Source organism: Ceratotherium simum, chromosome 32 (assembly GCF_057802395.1).
Source record: "Ceratotherium simum simum isolate JZ-2026a chromosome 32, ASM5780239v1, whole genome shotgun sequence".
NCBI classification, from domain to species: domain Eukaryota; kingdom Metazoa; phylum Chordata; class Mammalia; order Perissodactyla; family Rhinocerotidae; genus Ceratotherium; species Ceratotherium simum.
This window is the reverse complement of record NC_141931.1, coordinates 26,326,358-26,346,562: the sequence shown is the minus strand read 5'-3', so window position 1 is coordinate 26,346,562 and position 20,205 is coordinate 26,326,358. Positions and strand designations below refer to the sequence as shown.

The 20,205-nt window shown below is 43.4% G+C and overlaps 1 protein-coding gene across 4 annotated transcripts in view; it reads right to left on the bottom strand.

The window, feature by feature from the left end:
* SFMBT2 (Scm like with four mbt domains 2) overlaps nucleotides 1-20,205 on the bottom strand; it is a 247,485-nt gene that overhangs the window by 24,144 nt on the left and 203,136 nt on the right. For all 4 annotated transcript variants that reach the window (XM_087420850.1, XM_087420851.1, XM_014783683.2 and 1 more), the window contains one exon: nucleotides 10,418-10,527. In XM_087420850.1, coding sequence (XP_087276976.1) covers nucleotides 10,418-10,527 — 110 coding nt within the window. The remainder of the gene's footprint in view (nucleotides 1-10,417; nucleotides 10,528-20,205) is intronic.

The window sequence follows — 20,205 nt, the reverse complement described above, 5'->3', positions numbered from 1 at the left end:
CTTATGTGTTTCTCCTCTTCTCTTAGAGGGAAGACCATTCAAGTATTAAAATTTTCCCCCAAATTTTTTCAAGGCACCAGAAAATGAGACGTGGAAATTCAAAAGGTCTCTTTTTTTTTTTTTTTAATTTATCCATCTTGAACGTTTATCTTTTGTGTTTATCCACCATGATCTGATTTTACGGTATTACGGTATGGGAATCTTAAAAACACAACTAACACTGCTTACAGAAATGGTTATTTCACTGCCACAGTACTTAAATATTAATTAATTTCTGATGTCTTCCCCACAGCCTGGTAACGGCACAGGAAAGTGCAATATTGTTTTCCTTCCTTGAATAAAGCATACCTGTTTCATGAAAAATGAAAATGACCCGTCCCCTTCCACACAAATATGACAAATAATTTAGAGTGAGAAACTTCTGCAATCTAGATATTGTCACTTGCTGCTCATCACTTTTGAGAAAAAAACTTTCTCCTGCCCAAGAAAAACCACATGGAAGGAAGTCACTGACACAAAACTGGAAACCAGATATTCTGGAAAGCAGGCTGGATGGATTCTTGTTTTAAAAATAGGGACTGAAGGCTTCATTCAAATATTTATGGTAAATAATGCCTGGCTGAAAAGATGAGCACCTGGAAATAAGTTCGAGTCACCTCTCGATACAGTTTTTAAAACTATTATTGGTATAAAATAACTGCAAATTCTTCAGCTGGCAACAGATCACGGGTCTTTATTTAGCTCCCATCTCACTAACGTCAGAGTCCACTGAAATGAGAATGCATAGAAACAGCCGGGCCTGTTACACTATGTCCTCGATGGGCACCCTAATTTCCAAACTGAAATCTTGAACAACAATTTATTTTCTAGAAAAACAGTATGCAGCAGTAGCTCTGGCAGAGAACACTCGTGTTAGCTTCTGGAAAACTAACCAAACTCAAGAGAGAAGGAACTACCAAGGAAAGCTGGGATGGACAATGAGAGACAATGACACAGACTCTCTGCCAACCTGCTTTCACAGCCTCAAACATTCAGGTCCCTAACAATCAACCACAGACACAGCAGGGACATCAGGCAATTTGTGCAAATAGGAGCGTAACATAAAGACACTGTCATTTCTGTAATTGGCGAATAAAACATTAAGTTCAAAACCTAGATCTGGTTCACCGAGAATAACGTAATGATGGAAACAAACAGGATAATAGACTGCTCCTAAATTGATTTCAATTTGGGTTTTTTTACGTCTTTCTGAAGAGTGGAAAAATATTTTCCCCCTAAGAAATCATTATTTAAAGTATCAACAAAAAAAAATAAATTCTAACTTGAAAAAACTGGACTTAATGTTCCTTCACTGGTCTTTCCCATCCCAGTCCATCTGTACTCCTTGTTCTTCCATTTCTCTGAAGTCCAAGCCTGACTTTCTGTGCAGAAAGAACTAAAAAGCAATTCTTTGTAGATAAGATCATGTTTTAAATCCCACAGCCTTGTACGACTGTTGATTTTTTTCTAGGACGTCCATTGGCCCTAGATGTGGAAACATCCCCCCGCCCCACGGAGGGGGGCTTTGATTCCCTTTTGGGTGGGTGCTGCTCACTGCTTCTCTTGTGTTGCATAACAAAAACAGCACAACTCTGTAAACCCAGACTGTCTCTACCATTCTGGCACGTGAAGAATAAAAATACGCCACTGGTACCTTCTCCCTTGTAGTTTTTTTCACTAAGATTCTGGCAGTGGTGCCACGTAGCTCCCTTTTCTAAAAAGCTCAATATCAAGACTCTTCAAGTCCCTTAAAAAATAAAAGAACAGAAAGTAAAAAAGCAGGAGAAACGTGAAAACCCGTTAGAATTCAAACTGTGGAAGTGGGGCCCAGAGACAGATATTTATGTTTCCAGACCTGCAAATTCCAAAGCAGACACCTGCAGCGACACATTAGAGGGATGTAAGGAGAAAGGGAAGAAATGCACGTGGAAAAGGGAAAAAGGGTGGCCTATTTCTCCCTCTGGTTTAGGATGATTCAGTGGAAGCAAGCGTTTTAGTAAAAGTTTTCACAATTAGGAAAAGCTGATCTAAATTTAGGAAAATAGAATTATAGTATGGTTTAAAAGTAATCAGCTCCTCCCCTCTTCCCTGCCCTTCCGGAACAATTCCACCTAAAATCCATGGCAGTGGTGATGGTTGTGGAAGGCGGGGTGGGACCCGCAGTGTCGTGGCACAGGGTGGGGGCACTGTGAGTGCTGCTGGCGGGTAGCCTGTAGCTGTCGGCCCCGTAGGGTTTGCCCAGCTGCAAAAGCTGCCTTGCCCTCCCCCTTCCCCGGGGACGGCCCCCAGGCAATAATGACTCACTGTGTCAGGGGCAAAAAGACCTGGCCACTTGGGTCCCACTCGGGACAACCACGGAGGGCCATTCTAACTCCAGAGCTCCCCGTGGGCTACAGTCCATCTCTCCCTCTGCCCAATCGGCTTCCTTCCTCTCTCTTCCACAGGCGCCAGTCCCGAGGGCCCTCCTTAATTAAACCCCATCTGGAAGGATCCAGACCTGTGGCAGGCGAGGAGGGGGCAGCATGGCGGCTCCCTGTGCAGCTGCTGCGTGTGGGCAGGTGAGGAGGGCTCTGCACGTGGGGGACGGGTTGGGTGCCCGAGCCTGGCACTGAGTGTTGATGCCCAAGTGGGATGAGAAGAACAATGTGACAGAGACTGGTTTCATTTCGGGGCCTGATCAAAGACACAAACGTACTGAAGACAGCACGAGCCAGGTTTCCCACTGGAAGGGGGGGCATTGTGAATACGGGAGAGGGAAAGACTAGAAGGAACCTGCAGTGTTGGACAGGAATTGGAGCATAGGACTCCTCTAGACTCCACCTCCGTCTCTCCTCCTTACGATCTCACTGGGTCTCCTGACCACATTGCTGTAATCAAGCTTAGCCATGAGCACAGCTACATGCTGAGTCCCAAGATTCCTTGTAGTGAAGCTAAGACCGCGGAGGTGGTCTTGAGAACTCCTTACCCGTAGATAAAGAAATAAATATAAAGGCAAATGTGTTCTTATGTGTGTGCATGTAGACACACACATAGGTATATGTACATCCACACCTAGACACACATACATAAATGCCCTCGCTCTGCCCACTGAGAGCCTGAGGGATGCCCCACCCTGAGAGCACTGAGTGTACTAACATCAGATCTTAGTTCTAAATACCACTTTCTACCTCCCCCACCAAAAACCATCCCACCACCAATTAGAAGAAAACCATGGCTCCTTGGAGAAATGGCTAACCCCAGAACCGGGGCTGGGAGAGGACAAGATGAGCCAGGAACATCTCATTGGGTCAGAAGGTGAAAAAAGTACCAAAGAACAGTGGAGAAATGTGAAAGGGATAAAAAAAGCCAGCTTGATGTGGTCCCACTGGCCGAATCTGGGGCAACCTGAGCATCAAAATAAGTGATGGCAGCAATGGATGACAATCCATTGAATAAAACAGGAACGCATGAATTCTTATAGATATAAATAAGTATGAACAAATTGGAAGTTTGACAAAGTAGGGGATATTTACATAGAATGAAGCACCTCCCCACAAGCTACCTCTATAGCAGAAATGCTTGGCAGACATCACCTTAATTAAGTGATCAAAGTAAACACCACCAGGGATGAGGCACATGGACCTTGTGTGCCAGCAGGCAGGACGCAATGAGAAGAATGTACATTTCTTCTGTGATAGTCCTGCTAAAGATGCACAATCTGAATTCAATTGTAAGGAAACATAAGAGAAACTCCAAAGAAAGCGGCATTCTACAAAATCAGTGGTCCACAGTCCTCAAAAATATCAAGGTCATGGAAGCCAAGGAAAGTCTGAGCAACTCTTCTGGAAGAAAGGAGGCTGAAGAGACACGGCAACCCAATGCAATGACTGGGCACTCTGGCCACAGAGGGCAATATTGGGAGAACTGGTGAAACCTGAGTGACATCTGAAGATGAGATCGCGGTCACGTGTCGACCCTAATTTTCTGCTTTTGAACATGTAGGATAATGTGCTTGTTAGTAGGAAATACATGACAAAGTATTAGGAGGAGAGGGAGCATCATGCCAACAACTTATTCTCAAATCGATCGGGAAAAAGAACAGTCCCTTTGCTCTGCAGCTGCAATTTTTCTGTATTTATGTTTATCAAATTTTAATTTTATTGATATGATAAACATTTTAAATGTTTATCAAAATAAACATTTAAAAAAGAAATAATAACAATATAATGGCTCAATTAAGCTTAATATATAATGCATTTTCCATCAAATAAGCATTTTTGAGCACTGTTGGCATAGTACAGGCGTATACTCTCAGTTATTATTGCAAATGTGGAGGAAGAACTATTTGCAACATCCAACTCGAGCCTGAATCAATAAACTGGCTTGTTTTGGAGCTGGTCAACAAATTAGGGCAACTGTTCAAACAATTCTTTTTCACAAAGACATACTAAACATACAGAGATACACAGAAAAGGCAGCTGTAGGATTCTGCGCACTGGCTAGGGTTTCATGGGATAAGCGCATTGGTGTAATACTGTTCTTTCTGTTTTCTAAAGGACTCTACACCAAGGGATCATTTGATCCTCATACAATCTTCTGAGAGACGAGGGACAGGTGTCAGTAGTGCCACCTGACAGACACGGAGCTGTGGGAGAGCGGCTGGGACCCTCAGCAGGGACACAGGGCATCCAGGTGACATTGTGAAGCTTACAGTCCTCATCACCCCACTTCTCTTTATTTTACCACATGGGAAAATAAGAATCTGTTTTGTAGCTTTCCCTGCCATAAAAGGCTTAAAACCCGTATGCCAATGACACACTTCTGTAGGCAGGGATGTGAAGAGACCATCTCAAAAGCATGGGACAATGCCTTCACTTTATCCCGTCAATGTGAGTCCGTGGGGAGAAACACTTAGCCATATAATTCACTAAATGCCCAGTAAGGCTGTTGTAAACACGAAGATAAGGTTTCTAAAGCACTGTTACAAGTTCTGTGGAGAAAAAGAAGAAAATACTGAGAGACAATCAAGCCAGTACACAGCAGAAAACTGCCTGGCATTATAAATCATCTCAGAAGGAAGGAAGGAAGAAGAAAAAAAGGAACAAATAAAAGATCACTGAGTTGGAAGTGATGAACAGCAAAGAAAACAAAAAGGATGGGGGAGGAGAGAGTTGTAGGAACTATTTGTATGAAGCAGATCCTTCATGTCAGATGCTTTTATTTTCTTTTAAGATTCCTTCCTCTTTTTCCCTTAGCACTTATATTTTTTTTTAGAGGACGATCGTCCTTGAGCTAACATCTGTGCCAATCTTCCTCTATTTTGTACGTGGGTCACTGCCAAAGCGTGGCTGACAAGTGGTGTAGGTCCACGCCCGGGAACTGAACCTGCGAAGCGGTTCAGTTCGGCATGCTGGGCTGCCAAAGCGGAGCGCACCGTGGAGCTTAACCACTACACCACGGGACTGGCCCCTTCCCTTAGCACTTTTGCAAAACTGAGGTTCCAGAGAAATCTGGGAGCATATAATCTTCTTGTCCTTACAAATGGAGTACATAAGGAGATGCTGAGGGTGACACCAGTTTCAGAGGCACTCTTTGAAACAGCTCTGGAAGTCAGAGAACAAGAGGGACACAGGGGGGATATTCTCCCTGGCTGTCATTGCAGGGACCCACTCAGAATCCCAGAGTTGATATAGATTATTTTATGATGAAGACATTTGAGATTCAACAGATGCAGAAAGAAGCTTTCTTGGAGCTTCCACTGTCTGACTAAAAGCAGAAACTTCTGAGAAATGAGGACTGCCATAAATTCTATCTTTGGGATGGTTTCTAATCCCAAGGGAGAGACTAAGAGTAAATCTACCATAAATCCCCTCTCAGAGGAGTTTCACGGACATGAAGAAGACAGAAAGACCACTCATGCCACATAAACAAACATTATCACAGACTGTCTTATCTCTCATTTGTTCTAAAAACCCATTTGTCTTTCCTAAAGAAACCTATTTGTTCTTCCCATAGAAGCCTTTTCTCCCCACTCCCTTTCTCCTACTAACTTAGGCATAAGCTCCAAATTCTAACTGCCCCTTTGAGTTACTCATCATGGAGCACTCTTGAGTGTATGCGTGTTGCACATGTAAATAAACTCCGTCTTTTCTCTTGCTAATCTATCTTCTGTCAGTTTAATTCACAGGCTCCCGGGTACTGAACCTAAGAGGGTAGAAAAGAAGATTTTCCTCCCCGACATCAATTAGGAAGTGTGCGTGGCCTTCTGATCTCTTCCTACCAACCAAAGTAGGGTTTTATTTCTGCGCGTGAGTGCATATGACAGGGTGGAGACAGATAGATGAAGATGGACAAACAAGAGTGCTAGAAAAAAATGGTCTCTGCTCTTTCAATAGTTAAGAGTTGAGAAAAATCAAAATGGATTTTGAGTCAAAAAGAAACACAGAGTGAAAAAAACAACAGTGGTGCAAGGATCCATTCATAACTAAGAGCACAGTCCAAGTGAGATGACTTTAACTTGGCTTAAGGTCTATCATTCATCTTCAAAATGACCCATAACAGGACCTTTTAACAAAATCTTATTAGGTAGTGATGGGGTGTGAGAGTGGAGAATAAGGCTCCCACCTGTGAAGCTGAATTCACATCCTTGAATAGTGAAGGAAGAACTAAAAGAATTAACCCTGATAACTCTGCAGAAACGGGGAAGCTTCGCATGCTGTGAGAAAATCACTCTTCTCACTAGTGACAGTAAGAGACATTCCTGATTTCCTTCAAAACAAGCTTTTACTTCATCTGTCACATCTTAATCATCAGAACTAGGGTCAATACATTGGTTCACTGGCTTTCAGCTTTATGGTACTCAGCTCCTCAGAAATTTCCCTCTTCTTTTGTTTTTGCTGAGGAAGATTGGCCCTGAGCTAACATCTGTGCCCACCTTCCCCTATTTTGTATGTGAGTCATTGCCACGTGGCCGCGGACGGGTGGTGTAGGTCCGAGCCCGGGAACCGAACCCGAGAACCCAGGCCGCCTAAGCACGGCACACCAGACCTAATCACTACGCCACTGGGCCGGCCCCCTCTCACTTCTTTCTTGATTCCTGCATTGTAAGTAATGGGAACCTGTGCAACAAATGGGGTGTATGTTCACTTTAGGAAAGACCACATCTAATTCAGATCGTCCTAAACTGGTCTGTGTTTGAACCAGACACACCAAATCCATAATGTGATGAATTTAAGCACATACACAGAAGTCCAGTCTTCTCTGCACAAACTGAGGCAGCTGCTTGTTGAATGTAACGTTTACAGTATACATTTCTGGGGGGGGCAAACTGCACAAATCTGAGCAAGGTAAAAATTAACACACGAACCAACAAATCTTCTTCAGTGAAAAGTCTCTCAGTTTCGGAATTCTTTTTCACATAAATCATTTCATAGCCAGATATTACATCTCACTGTTCACAAAATACGGGCATGAGTAAAAGGCCAAAAAAAAAAAAGGTGAAATAAATAAAAAAACACATACACAATTAGTCAATGCTTATGCAAAAGGAGAAACCAAAATATCATTTCCAGAGAGCTGAGCATGACTTACCTAAAGGTAAAGATTTGACCTTATCTCTTCGCTTCTGCCAAATTCATAATGAAGTCTAATTCACTCAAAATTATATCAAGGTATTTCCTCTTTAAGTATTCAGAATAACTGCAACAAAGGACTGGGAAAATCTGTTTAGCCTCCACCTAGCTTTTATAAAGATGATCACAAAAGCTATTCAAAGAAGAGTTAAGTCCTTTTTACGCCCCTCTAGAAGATTCTACAACATGCTGGAAAACATATTTAAATGTCTCTAGATGCATGGAATTGGAGTTGTTTTTTCTTTTATCCCCCTAAAGGTATAGCCTAAATTCCTCCTACTGAAATTCAGAGGAATGTAGGTCAATTTAGTATACTTAAATTCATCGGAAAGAATTTTCTCTTCCAGAACTGCTGAAATGAACTACATTAGCATCCATTTTCCCTTGGGCACTACAGTTACTAGAGTTTCGCCTTTCAATACATGTTGAAGACTCAATACAACAGACTCCTTCACGATGTTGAAATATTGTGATAATTTTAGTATAAAAGGTATGGTTGTTGGATAAATAGGAAAAAATCACTGAGGGACAACTGTGGATGACGTGTTGGTTTTTCTGCTATTTACAGGTTAAACCTTTCCAATGGCACTTCCATTCTCTCAAGTAAATGGGTCTTTACTCTTTAGAAGAGGAAAAAACCATCAGAAACCCTAGATGCTAAGTGACAGCATTCACCAGGCCCCATGGATGGGCCATCTCCTGCCCTTTCTTCCTGAAAACACTCTTGGTAATATCATAATTCAGGGACCACAACCAAGAAAACTGAACGCCTTAAATGCAGGTCTCCCCTCGCTAAGTTAAATTATTCACAAGAGAAAACAATTCAGCCTTTCAGCTAGATTCTGAGAAGCAGCCAGCTCTCTCTCTCCCCATTTGCACCAAGGAAAAGAGCAAAGTTGTCAAGATCTAAAAAGTTGTAGTTTTACATCAGAAGGAAAGCAGGGACTCAACATGTAATAGTATAACAGGCATGTTCCCGCTGACTGTAAACCTGTCATCATTAGCAGCTGCTTTGTGACGCTCCTGTGACCCCGCACACTTGAAACCCAGTTCTAATCTTCTCATTAGAACTGCTGTGTAAGATTCTGCTCAGGAATTCACTGTCGTATCAGATAATAATAGGTAACAATATGGCCAGCTGGATCGCACCGTGTCTGTTTTGATGCTATCAGGCTGGATTTAATAAAAGCTCTGATCGACTTGGTAACACGAAAATGAGTACAAACGCTGCAAAACGAATGCTCCCTGTCATTTTGGTACCAGGAACAAATTTCTGGCTTATTAAAGAGCAGGGGAGATTTTAATGGAATTTAAGATTTTGTACTTTTCCTATTTCCATATCCATTGGGTGTATTTTGCATGTATTGAATTTGATAGAAAAAAATTTAAAACAAGAAGGGAGGAGGGCTTCTCTGCATAAATACTTGCTCAGGTTTTCTGCACCATTAGGACTATGAATTGCTCTTACAAGAAAGTGTTCTGTTGCTGATGTCTCCCCCTTAGATATGTAGAAAAATATGGAATAGTAGACTGGAAAAAACTTGTTTTCTTTTTTCTCTGAGCCAAAGGTGAAGCTCCTTTAAATGGGAAAGAAGGGAAGGATGAGATCTGGTCCACTTCTCGTTGGCATGCCACTTCACATAAACAAACATCCTCCTCATTTACACATATCCCCTCTAACTTTTGTGATTTGGCAGAGTATCATTAGACCATAAACGACTTTTACTGAATCTAAAATTACAGAGACGCTCAAAAAAGACACGAGGAAATGCTGAGTGGGTAACTGACAATGAGTGTTGAATGACAGCACAATATCGCAAGGTACCAGGATAAGGTACCTGCAGAGGAGAACACTACTGGTCACGCAAATTATTTCATCATCCTCAATTTTCACTATGAATTGGATGGGTACTTTCTGTAAAGGAGGGCTTAGATATATTCTAGCCATTGAAAAGTGATTCACGCTTTCCCCAAAGGTTTTATCTAAATGATATTTTAGGACCCTGTAACACAAGAAGTTGACAGGTAAGATCTCATCTATTTGAAAAGCATGAATGAATAGTAAAAATCCTCTGAAACACCAAAGCAATTGTGAAACATAAAGTTATCTGGAGAAATGGATCTTCTTCTCTTCTGTCTGCCTCAAGTGTTTATTTTATGCTGAACAGCCGCGTTCAAGCATATCGATCCAGTTGGTGCTCTCAGTTTCAGAGTTCGAGAAATGTAGGACCAAGCAAAAATATCACATTTCCAATTAGCCTATTTCCGAATAAAAGAAGTGACAATTCCATGTCAAGCCACAGCCCATTAACCAAACCAAGGAGAGGTATCAGTTCCTTTTCTCTTTTAAAACTGCCAACTCTCAGAGTAAAGAACATTTGTCGGTGTCATCAACTCTTTACAGTGCCAAATATTAAGAGCTGTTAATGACTAATGCATAACAGTGATAAGAGATATCATCTCTTTTAGGAATTTTTCCCCTTTTGATCAAATAACCTATTGGCCCTGAAACACAATACATTTTTATTCTGAATGTCTAACCCAATAAAGTATTAGTTAATCAAACCTCCACTTGATGAATCCTGAGGCTTATGGCCACGCCATACGGCAAAAACGCCACTAAATCCGTACATGATACACTGAATTGCAGAATGACAGCTTTCCATTTGTTTCTGTTTCTCTGGGCTATGTCAAAAAGAGGAACAAGTTTCAAAGTAGCAGGCCCAAAACGACAAGAGGCCTGGTTTTCCAGACTTAAAAACACTCACTTTGCCTTCAGCGTCTCCTCCTGAAAATTCCAGTGTGGATCTTCCACCAGCTGTAATTCCCTTAAGACCCTTCCAGGCTTGTAAGCGGCATTGATGATCATGCTAAGAACCTGTTAGGAAAAAAGAACAGCCATGAACCTCAACAGTACCCTTTCTTGCTAAAACAAGTGTAGGGGCGGAAGACAAATCCTCTACCCTCTGGGTCCTTCTGGCTGGGGTATGAATTAAATTGACATGAGACAGAATAACGGGAGAAAATCAAACAGAGCTTTATAACGTGTATACATGGGAGAGACCCAGGAAACTGGGTAACTCACCCAAATGGCAGGGGCTCTCAGCTTAAATATCATCTTCAGTTAAAGACAAAGGAGGATGTTGGGGGTGGGGGAGTCAGTTACGGCAGATTACCAGAAAAGCACAGTAAACAAGAGTAAGGTTATTATGCAGATTTAAGTCCTTGCCTTCTGCACTGATAAGAGTTTCTAGAGATAAGGTCACCCTCCCTTCTTCCTCCTTCTTCCCTAAAGGTACGGACAGGGAGACGACTTTACAGATGGAGATTTCCCTTACAAGCATAAATGTCTCTTACAAGGGTAAATTCTACTTTTCAGAGCTTCTCCGATGTCTGCAGTTTTAAAAAGTAATAATCCTCATTAGCCCAAAATAATCTTCATGCCAAAGAGACACATTTTGGGGTGGCCAACTCTGATCCCCCACACAAGAAAACCACCCTGCTGACACATAGGAGTATCTGCTATACATCTCCAGTAAGCGAAGGGCTCTGATGAAGCTGGATGGAACATTCTGCAGGATAACACGGACTTGGCTCGCCATCAACGAATAAAAGGGTGGGAAAATCCAGCCCCTCTGGCTAGGAGATTGTGAACTGCTGGCCAGAGGGGAAGGCGGACTCGCACTAACATTTCTGGTTGCAGAAAACTGAACCATTTCCTGCAAAAAGCCACTGATTATTCCTCAACAGGATTACTCATCAATCTGTAGGATCGGCTACTAAGAATTTCATTTTGTTCTTAAGAATAAATTTCAAAAGGAATCAATAAGACGGAGACGACAGGTTCGTGCCAAGACTTCTGGATCGATTTCAGATACCTGTAAGCAGGGTTAGCAAATTATTTGAAACTCACCTGATGCTGACCCAATTTATGGACATTTAATCTCAGGACAATTCTCTTAGAGATGTGAGTGTTTCAAAAGAAAGTCTGGAGCATCTAAAGCCATCTGATATCATATTTCCCCAAACTTCCCTTCACTCCTGAGTCCCAAGTCCCAGAAAATAAGCACATGGTCATTGTCTACTGCGACACTCGCAGAAGGACCAGACATTTCCCTTCTGTTTTTTTTTTTTTGAAGATTAGCCCTGAGCTAACATCCGATGCCAATCCTCCTCTTTCTGCCGAGGAAGACTGGCCCTGGGCTAACATCCGTGCCCATCTTCCTCCACTTTATATGGGATGCCGCCACATCATGGCATGACAAGTGGTGCACTGGTGCGTGCCTGGGATCCGAACTTGTGGACCCCGGGCCGCCGCAGCGGAGCGCGAGCACTTAACTGCTGCGCCACCGAGCAGGCCCCAGACGTTTCCCTTCTAAGTCCACAACCGCATGCTCTGGGGAGATAACAGTGTCCTGTTAAGCTCCATGCCCCTCTCCAATGAAAAGAACAAGGAATTTAGATTCCTTGGGGTACTTTCCTTTCCATAAGCAAATGATCATTAACGATGAGCATTTATGAGTTCTGGCATGTTCCTGAACTGCTGTTATTTTGGTAGAGAGCTTAAGGAATGTGCAGATGCAACACAGCATACTTAGGAACACCGAGACCTATGGGGTTAGTTCCATGAAACGCCCATTTGCTGAGGATCTGCCGTGTGCCAGGCCCCGGGAGCATACAGACAGGAACAGGACACACGGCCTGGAGCTCCTGAAGTCTCTCCCCATCCAGAAGAGGAACGAGCCAGGCACTGAGCTCACCTTTCACGGTTCAGAGCAAAACACCACTGAGAGAGTGAGAAAAATATCTTATTGAGTTGGGACACTGGCATCAATGCCAAAGCATCTACGACTTTTTGGTGGAGACCAGTGCAGGATCAATGGGAGGAAAGGAGGCGAAAGCAGGCATTTTCATGTCATAGTTTTCATGTATCTGATGTGTCCCAGAATGTAACTGGTGTGGTTTGTACCCGATTTAGTTCTGAAAAACAACAAAGCTTTCTCATATTATAACCGAGAAGTCCATCTTAAAATACTTTAGGGGCCGGCCCAGTGGCGTAGTGGTTAAGTTCGTGCGTTCTGCTTCGGCGGCCTGGGGTTTGCCGGTTCGGATCCTGGACGCGGACCTACTCACTGCTCATCAAGCCATGCTGAGGAGGCGTCCCATATAGAACAGCTGCAACTCTACAGCCATGATACACAATTATGTATGTACTGGGGGTTGGGGGAGCAAAAAGCAAAAAGAGGAAGACTGGCAACAGATGTTAGCGCAGAGGCAATCTTCCTCCAAAAAGAAAAACCGTTCTAAAAAGTAAATAAATAAAATCTTGTATACTACGCAGTCAGCATGGCAACTGTCTCTTCTTCAGCTGGAGAGCACTCTGCTATTTTCTGAGGGACCCGTAACTCTCCATCAAGAGAACATGGCTCTGCCAAGGCTCTAAAGGGCCATGACAAGGCAGTATGAGCGGTTTTGGTGTGTTTATGGATTCCGTATTAGAATAATCATCTGATCTTCTTGTTTACTGTCAGTACAATTTACAGAAACCGAGTTTAAAAATAAATCCAATTAGAACTGGCTGAAATACCACACCAAGTGTTTATCAACAGACAGTAAAATTTCCACTGATTCTTTTCATTCTGCTTCGCCGAGGAAACCCCAGAGCTACACACGTTATTTGCTGCATATCGAAATGCATTCTGTGACTGTGAAAAGAAAATGCCTTCCAGAGTTCAATTCAGTCTGGGAACAGGCAGCAATTAAATTATAAAAGGCATCCAATATTGAAGAATTTTCCCCATGCCACATCATTCGTCTCTGCATTCAACAAGCTCTCTATACAAGTCTGGAATTGTGAGCTGAATAATCTTTGTGTACATGACATTTTAGTGCATTATAGTTACTTCCATGAAAATAACTAAGCTGACAGCAGTTATTACTATCCAGGGTTAGAATGAATTACTGTACCTTGCAAAACATCAGAAATTCAGGTCATAATGCCCTTGATCAGAAAGGGTAGCATGGACCTTGCCCCATGAACTAAGAGGATATTGGGTGTGAAGTCAAGGAATTCTATTCCCCATAAACAGGTGTTAGATGGTTTGAGCAGCTCAAGGCGGAGATTCACCTTAGAGCAACGCCGCATTGGGTTTCTTGGAGTTTGTGAATGTTTGTTGAGAACACACTTCTACACAGTGTCTTAGAGCAGACAGGCAATAAGCTTTGCGGGTGCACAGGTCTGGGATAAAATCCCAGTTCCCTCCCTCAGAAGCTATGAGTCCTTAGGATGCTTGATGGACTTTCCTTATCTGTATAATGGGGGCACTGCCATTTACCTGGTTCATAATGAGCAGGATCAGAACATGTCACCCCAAAATATGCTACTCAGGCACAGGACTATTTTGAGCTGAAGGCAATTGAGAAACAGCAGACACAGGAGGAATTCTCTCTGCCCTCCCCCTTTCTGCAGAGAAGCAGAGCATAAATTTCCCTTTGTAAAGGCGTCCCTCTCCTCTCTCTTACACCACAAGGAGAACAACCCTTGTCACCGGAGATGTAAAGATGGCACCGAGATGAGTCTGCACAAACAAATGTTATTAAAATAACATTTTAATAACATTAAACTAATCTTCCATTAGTTTCCCCCATATATTTACTTTTGTACAATTTACCACCTCTAGAAGCCCAAACCCCTTTTCCTTTGTCTTGTGACCTCTCCACAATTTACTGCCTTTTGTTAAAATGATATTTAAAAATCTCAAGCCTAAGTGCTTCTGTGGGTTTTCACTTCTTCTCTGTGAAGCCCATGTGCATGTAAAATAAACCTTTTCTCCTATTAATCTGTCTTTTGTCAGTTTAATTCGCAGGCCCCACCCAACGAACCTAAGAGCAGAAGGAAAGATTTTCCTCCTCTACATTAGGGATGTTATGAAAAATAAAGGAGGTAAATTTTGGCATATAAAAAATGTGTAAAGGTAGCCCTCTTCTCAGTATCAATGTGGTCCTCATCAACCCATAAAATGAACTCTCCCCCATGCCTTCAACCTCTCTATCCCCATTGGCCCAAGTGTATATTTCAGTCTTGCGCCTTTGCAAAATAACTCTCCTTAGAAGCTCCTTGACTTTCTTGCTACTGTTTGCTTTTCAGAACCAAACTTCTCATAAAAATAACCAGATTTAAATGAGAATGTTAATTAAAACACGTCTCCTTTGCCAAAGGAGTTTGGGTTTCAGAAGAATGGTAGCCACTGTGCTTCCTTTCCCGGAGTTATAGCACACTGACCCCACATACCAAAGGTCTATATTGAACTAACAGCGTTGACAGCATTTCTCCTTAAACTCTGACCTATGTAAATGCCATCAAAAACTGGAAATAAAGGAAGATGCGCTTCTAAGAGAAAAGAGGAAGCAGGAGAGTCTTTAGTGCCAACATAACCTTCTAACGAAGCCACTACATCTAATACACGCCCCAAATATCATCTAATGACAACCGTTATGTTCATCTCTCCTTTTGTTATTAGTTACAAAAACTGTAATAATAACAGTAATAATCTGACATATTTTACCAAGTCGAGAGCTCTATTGCTTTGGCTGAAACCGGCCTCTACCTTTATCTAGATTCTCAACGTAAGGCTGATGTCCCCCGGGCCACCCACCGCCCCTGGAGAGGAGGCGCTCCCGCCTAGGTTTGGCGCAAGGTTAGGGAGCCCCAATGCTTCCCTGAGAAGCAGGCCCCCCCCCTTGTCCCCTGCACCACAAACTCCCCATTTTATCGCTTCAATTTGATTACAACATCACTCACCAAAAAAGGCTATACTTTTCTGGAATTTTCCACCTCCCCAGAAGACCACCAGGAGAATCCCATCATGCCCTTTATCTCCAATCACCTCAATCACCAAAACCCAACAATTCTAGAATATTCCTTCTACCCAGAATCCGATTCTCATATGGCTCTGTATTTTCCCCTATTCTGACCCAATCTTAGGCCCCTTCCCACTCCCCAAACCCAATCATTATGCCCTCTGAACTCATGGTCCATCATGAACAAAATAAGAACAGAATATCCTGTTTTACCTTTTCTCTTCTGCTATGGACTGAACTGTGTCCCCCTCAAATTCATACGATGCAACTCTAACCCCCCATGTGATGGTATCCGCAGGTGGAAGTGGGGCCTTTGGAGGGTAAGTAAGTTTAGATGAGGTCATGAAGGTGGGGCCCTCATGATGGGATTAGTGCCCTTATAAGAAGAGACCAGAGAGCTTGGCACACTCTCTCTCTATCTCCCCTCCTCCCCTAACCCCCCTGTCCCTCACCGCCATGGGAGGACACAGCAAGAAGGAAGCAGTCTGTAAACCAAGCAGAAAGTCCTCACCAGAAACTGACCACGTTGGCACCCTGATGTGGGACTTCCAGACTCCGAAACTGTGAGAGATAAATGTTTGCTGTGTCAGCCTCCTAGTCTGTGGTATCTTGTTACAGCGGCCAGAGCCACTGAGACACCTTCCCCCTTCAACACCACACTGTTCTTCCTCCCACCTGGAGCATCTCCCTTAGCACAGAAACTTCTGGTAACATTTCCCATCTTAAAAACAAGAAAACAACAACTTTCCCCCTTCATTTCTGATCTTCCTTCAGCCACCTCGTTCCTCTGTTCTCTTCTACAGTAAAATCCTTAGGAATTGTCTACACTCACTGCCTCCTCTCTCTCTCCTTCAGTCCTCTCTGGAACCCAATCTAAGGGGCTTCCATGTCCATAACTCTCCCAAAACTAGTCTTATCAAGATCACAAGTGATGCCCACGTCACCAAAGAACAGGAAATTCTCAGTTCTATTCTGAGAGAATATTCTGTCTATTCTGTCAGCAACCTGTGACACTATCCATCACGCCCTCCTCTGCAGACAGTTTCTATCCTCGCCTCCAAGACTTCCCGTCTCTCCCGGTTCTCCTGTGTCACTGCACACTTTTGCTGGATCCTTCCATGTCCCCTACCTCAAATGACGGTGAGCCTCAGGGCTCAGTCCTCAGACTGTCCTTCTCTATCTGCATTCACCCCACAGCGCATCTGGCTTTAAACACTATCCATACACCAGAAAACTAACACTTACCAAATTTATATTTCCATTCTAGACCTTTCTTCGAACTCCAGACTCATGTATCCATCTCCACTTGGATGTTTAACGGGCAAACTTAATCTGTCCATAACGACACTTAATCTGTCCTACAGGCTTCCCCTTCTCGGCAACTTCCCCCTTCTGGTTGCTGAGGCCAGACCTTGGAGCCCTCCATGAGTTCTGTTTCTCTCACGGTCCATATCCAACTCACCAGGAAACCCTCCCTGATCCAAAATCTATTGGTTCACTTGTTGACTGTCCTCTCCCACTAGCAAAGCACCAAGAAATCAGGGACTTATTTTGTTTGCTGCTGTATTCATAACAGTTGGAACTATTCCTGGCAATAGTAGGTGTTCAATAAATATTTTTTGGAATTTGCTCAACGAATTTCAATATGGGCACTGAAATTAGACAAAATTATTCTGTACATCCAAAAATTAATGACTAATTGACTCCAAGAATATATTTGATACCAGATAATCTACAGTGTGAGGAAAAAAGTTCAAGAAAGGTATCTTATCTTTCTTTACAGGCAAATAATCAAGATTTAACAATAAAAAAACTTTGCGCTTTTCCTTTGCCAACCTTCCCTGACACTGTCCAGTGTCCTGCTAACTCGTGCATCACGGAGAATGTGTGTATGTTATAGCTTATCCCCACCCACAAGCTTGGGACATTGTTCTCAATGGGTTAATGTTCAGCAGAAGCTCAAAACAGCAGCAGCAAAAGCACCACAGAACATCTTCAAGAGGCAAGTCCACATCTTTGGTTTGTTGACTGACTTAACTGGATGACACCCAGGTTAAGACTTTGTCTCTGTCCAATATCACCTGAAAGTGAAAGTCCTTAATAGGAGGCCATATTTCCCGCTGCCTCAACATCCCCTTCTCTCAATTATACTGATCAACACGTCTGCTTTGAAGAATAAAAGTTCTCTTCATTTGCAGTATATCATCATTTATATAAACAGTTAAGGCCGCTTTGGATTTCTGACTTCGGGTGTTCCCACATGAAGCCTTTCTAGTTTTTAAGCAAAAGTTGTTGTGACAGGTAGCCAAGAACAAATGCTCAGGGATATATAATGAAGGAGAAATTCAAACAAGTCATCACAGAACTCCCTACCTGTGGGAAATAAACCCTGTCATCAAAACTAAGAGATGGAGGGCAACAGCTTAATGGGTCAACCATGTGGCAGAAATATTAACTGCAAGCAACCACGGAAGCCAAATTCCCAACTGCCAGGTCCCACCTGAAACTTCCGAGGCCGGGGGTGGGTTGGGTGGTGTCCTTTTCCCTCTTTGGGGCACTCATATCACTATTTGCAGGCGAGCATCTCTAACGGAGGGCAGAGGAGTAGAGACCAGCGCGGTCCAGGGATGCTGAGGCTCAACTCAGAAAGCAAACAGAGCTCCAGCCTTGTGAAACCACAGGATTTCCCTGGAACCTCCTGCTCAAACCTATTTCACATGTACAGTGAAGCAGAGCGGAGGCAGTGAGGGGCCCAGAACCCACAGCAAGGGCATGTCTGCACACTCGCTTTCTGCTTAGGTTGGATGTTCAGTATTTCAACCCTCTGCTGTGATGTCTGAAGTCACACTTCGCTGCCTGGCTTCTATGTGTCAGACTCCACGGAAGAATCCCAAAGTCAGAGACAATCAACAGAGGCCGGTGTTAGGCTGACTTCCTCCATTCCTCCCAGCCAGTGAAAACAGGGCTGTGACGCTGTGTCCTGAGCCATACACAGCACATGAACCCCTGGGAAAGTGAGACTGGGAATGAGACATAGGGGCACACAGACAGGGTGCCCTGTAAGAGTCACCTTTTTCTATCCTCTTACTGTCACAGCAACAAATGTCACTGGTTCCAGATTCAAAAACACATCTACTACTCCCACGACCCTAGAAGACACAGAACTGGGGTATTTTTCTAACACGCCTAGGCACGGATTTCTGCTGGTGTATCTGTACCTGTGTACGCCTGTTAGAATGAGGCAGGTCTAGAGGGGAGAGAAGAAGACAAGGGCCCTTTCTCTGTCTACAGGGGGACTGTCAACTCACCGAGGGAGGGGCCACAAGCTTTGCCCACAACGACCCCCTGCTTCCACCTGGCACGTGGTTATGACTCATGAACTGCTTAGGGTCTGAATGAATGGATGGATGGATGGATGGATGGATGGATGGATGGGGTCTCACTCACTGCTGTCTCCCAGCGCTAGAAGAGCATCTGATGTGGCAGATGCTCAGTAATTATCTGCTGAATGTTGAATAACTAAATGCCTTGGTATCCAAAAAGACCCTAGAAAGGTTGTGGACAGAGGAAAAGAAATACACATGGACCACAGTGGCACCGTCCAGTCCCAACGTCACTTACTGCTGCACATTGTGAGGCCACAGAGCTATTAAGACCATAGAAGCCAACTGAGGGAGATAAAAAGCTCGTTCAATAGAGGTGAACATTCCAGTCGCCTCTATGGTTCCTTTGCACCCTAGTGGCAACCCAATTAGTGACCCTAGACTCTGGCATCCTCAGAGCAGTACTCACGGTTCTTAATCATTTCTGCAGTTGCTTTTTGCAAAGTTAAACTAATCATGACCTATTCTCTTAAACACCAAGGAAGGTCCAGGTGATCATGTCTGACCCTTTGCATCCTTTGATCAGGCTGTAATGAAGAGTACCAAAGTGACCCTTTATGATCAATAGACAGATATATTGATAGATATATATATTGATAGAGAGAGAGAGATGGATAGATAGATAGATAGATAGATAGATAGATAGATAGATGGATAGATGATGGATGACAGATAGGTGACGGATGGATGGATGGATGGACAGGTAGGTGGGTGGGTGAGGTGTGACAGTGTGGGGTGGGTGCGTGCACACGTGTGTACCTGTATTGTACCCGTCAGGAACAATATTCCTGCCTTAGCAGAGAGAAGCTCTATGTGGTCTTACTTATTTGATCTTATCCGTCTACTCCATTACATTCAGACTGATCTCCATGTCAGGTCGAGGGCACAGGTCTCAAGTCAGTGTCTCTGGGGATCTTAGTTGAGATCTACCCCAACTAAGTGGGGTAGAAAGTTCCATTGGAGGTTAAGAATAAACTACAGAAGCTCATCACTTCCGAAAGATTCCTGAGTGTCCGATTCATGCTGCTTCCTCCTAAGCCTTCTTTCAAGCACCAGAAAGAAGGAAAAAGGGGATATAAAATCAGGTGCTTTATTTTCACCTTTTCATAGAAAGTGCACAACGTGTCAATTTTTGCTCTATAAATGTCCATCTCTTAAACGACTGAACCCAGGCCACCCAAAAGCAGCACACAACACACAGGTCATTCCTGCTGCCAAGCCAACACAATTCTGGAGCAACACCCAGCTTCAGACATCCCAAAGTAACGTGAAAAATATGACAAAGGACTCCTGGAGATTCCCCACTAGAAATG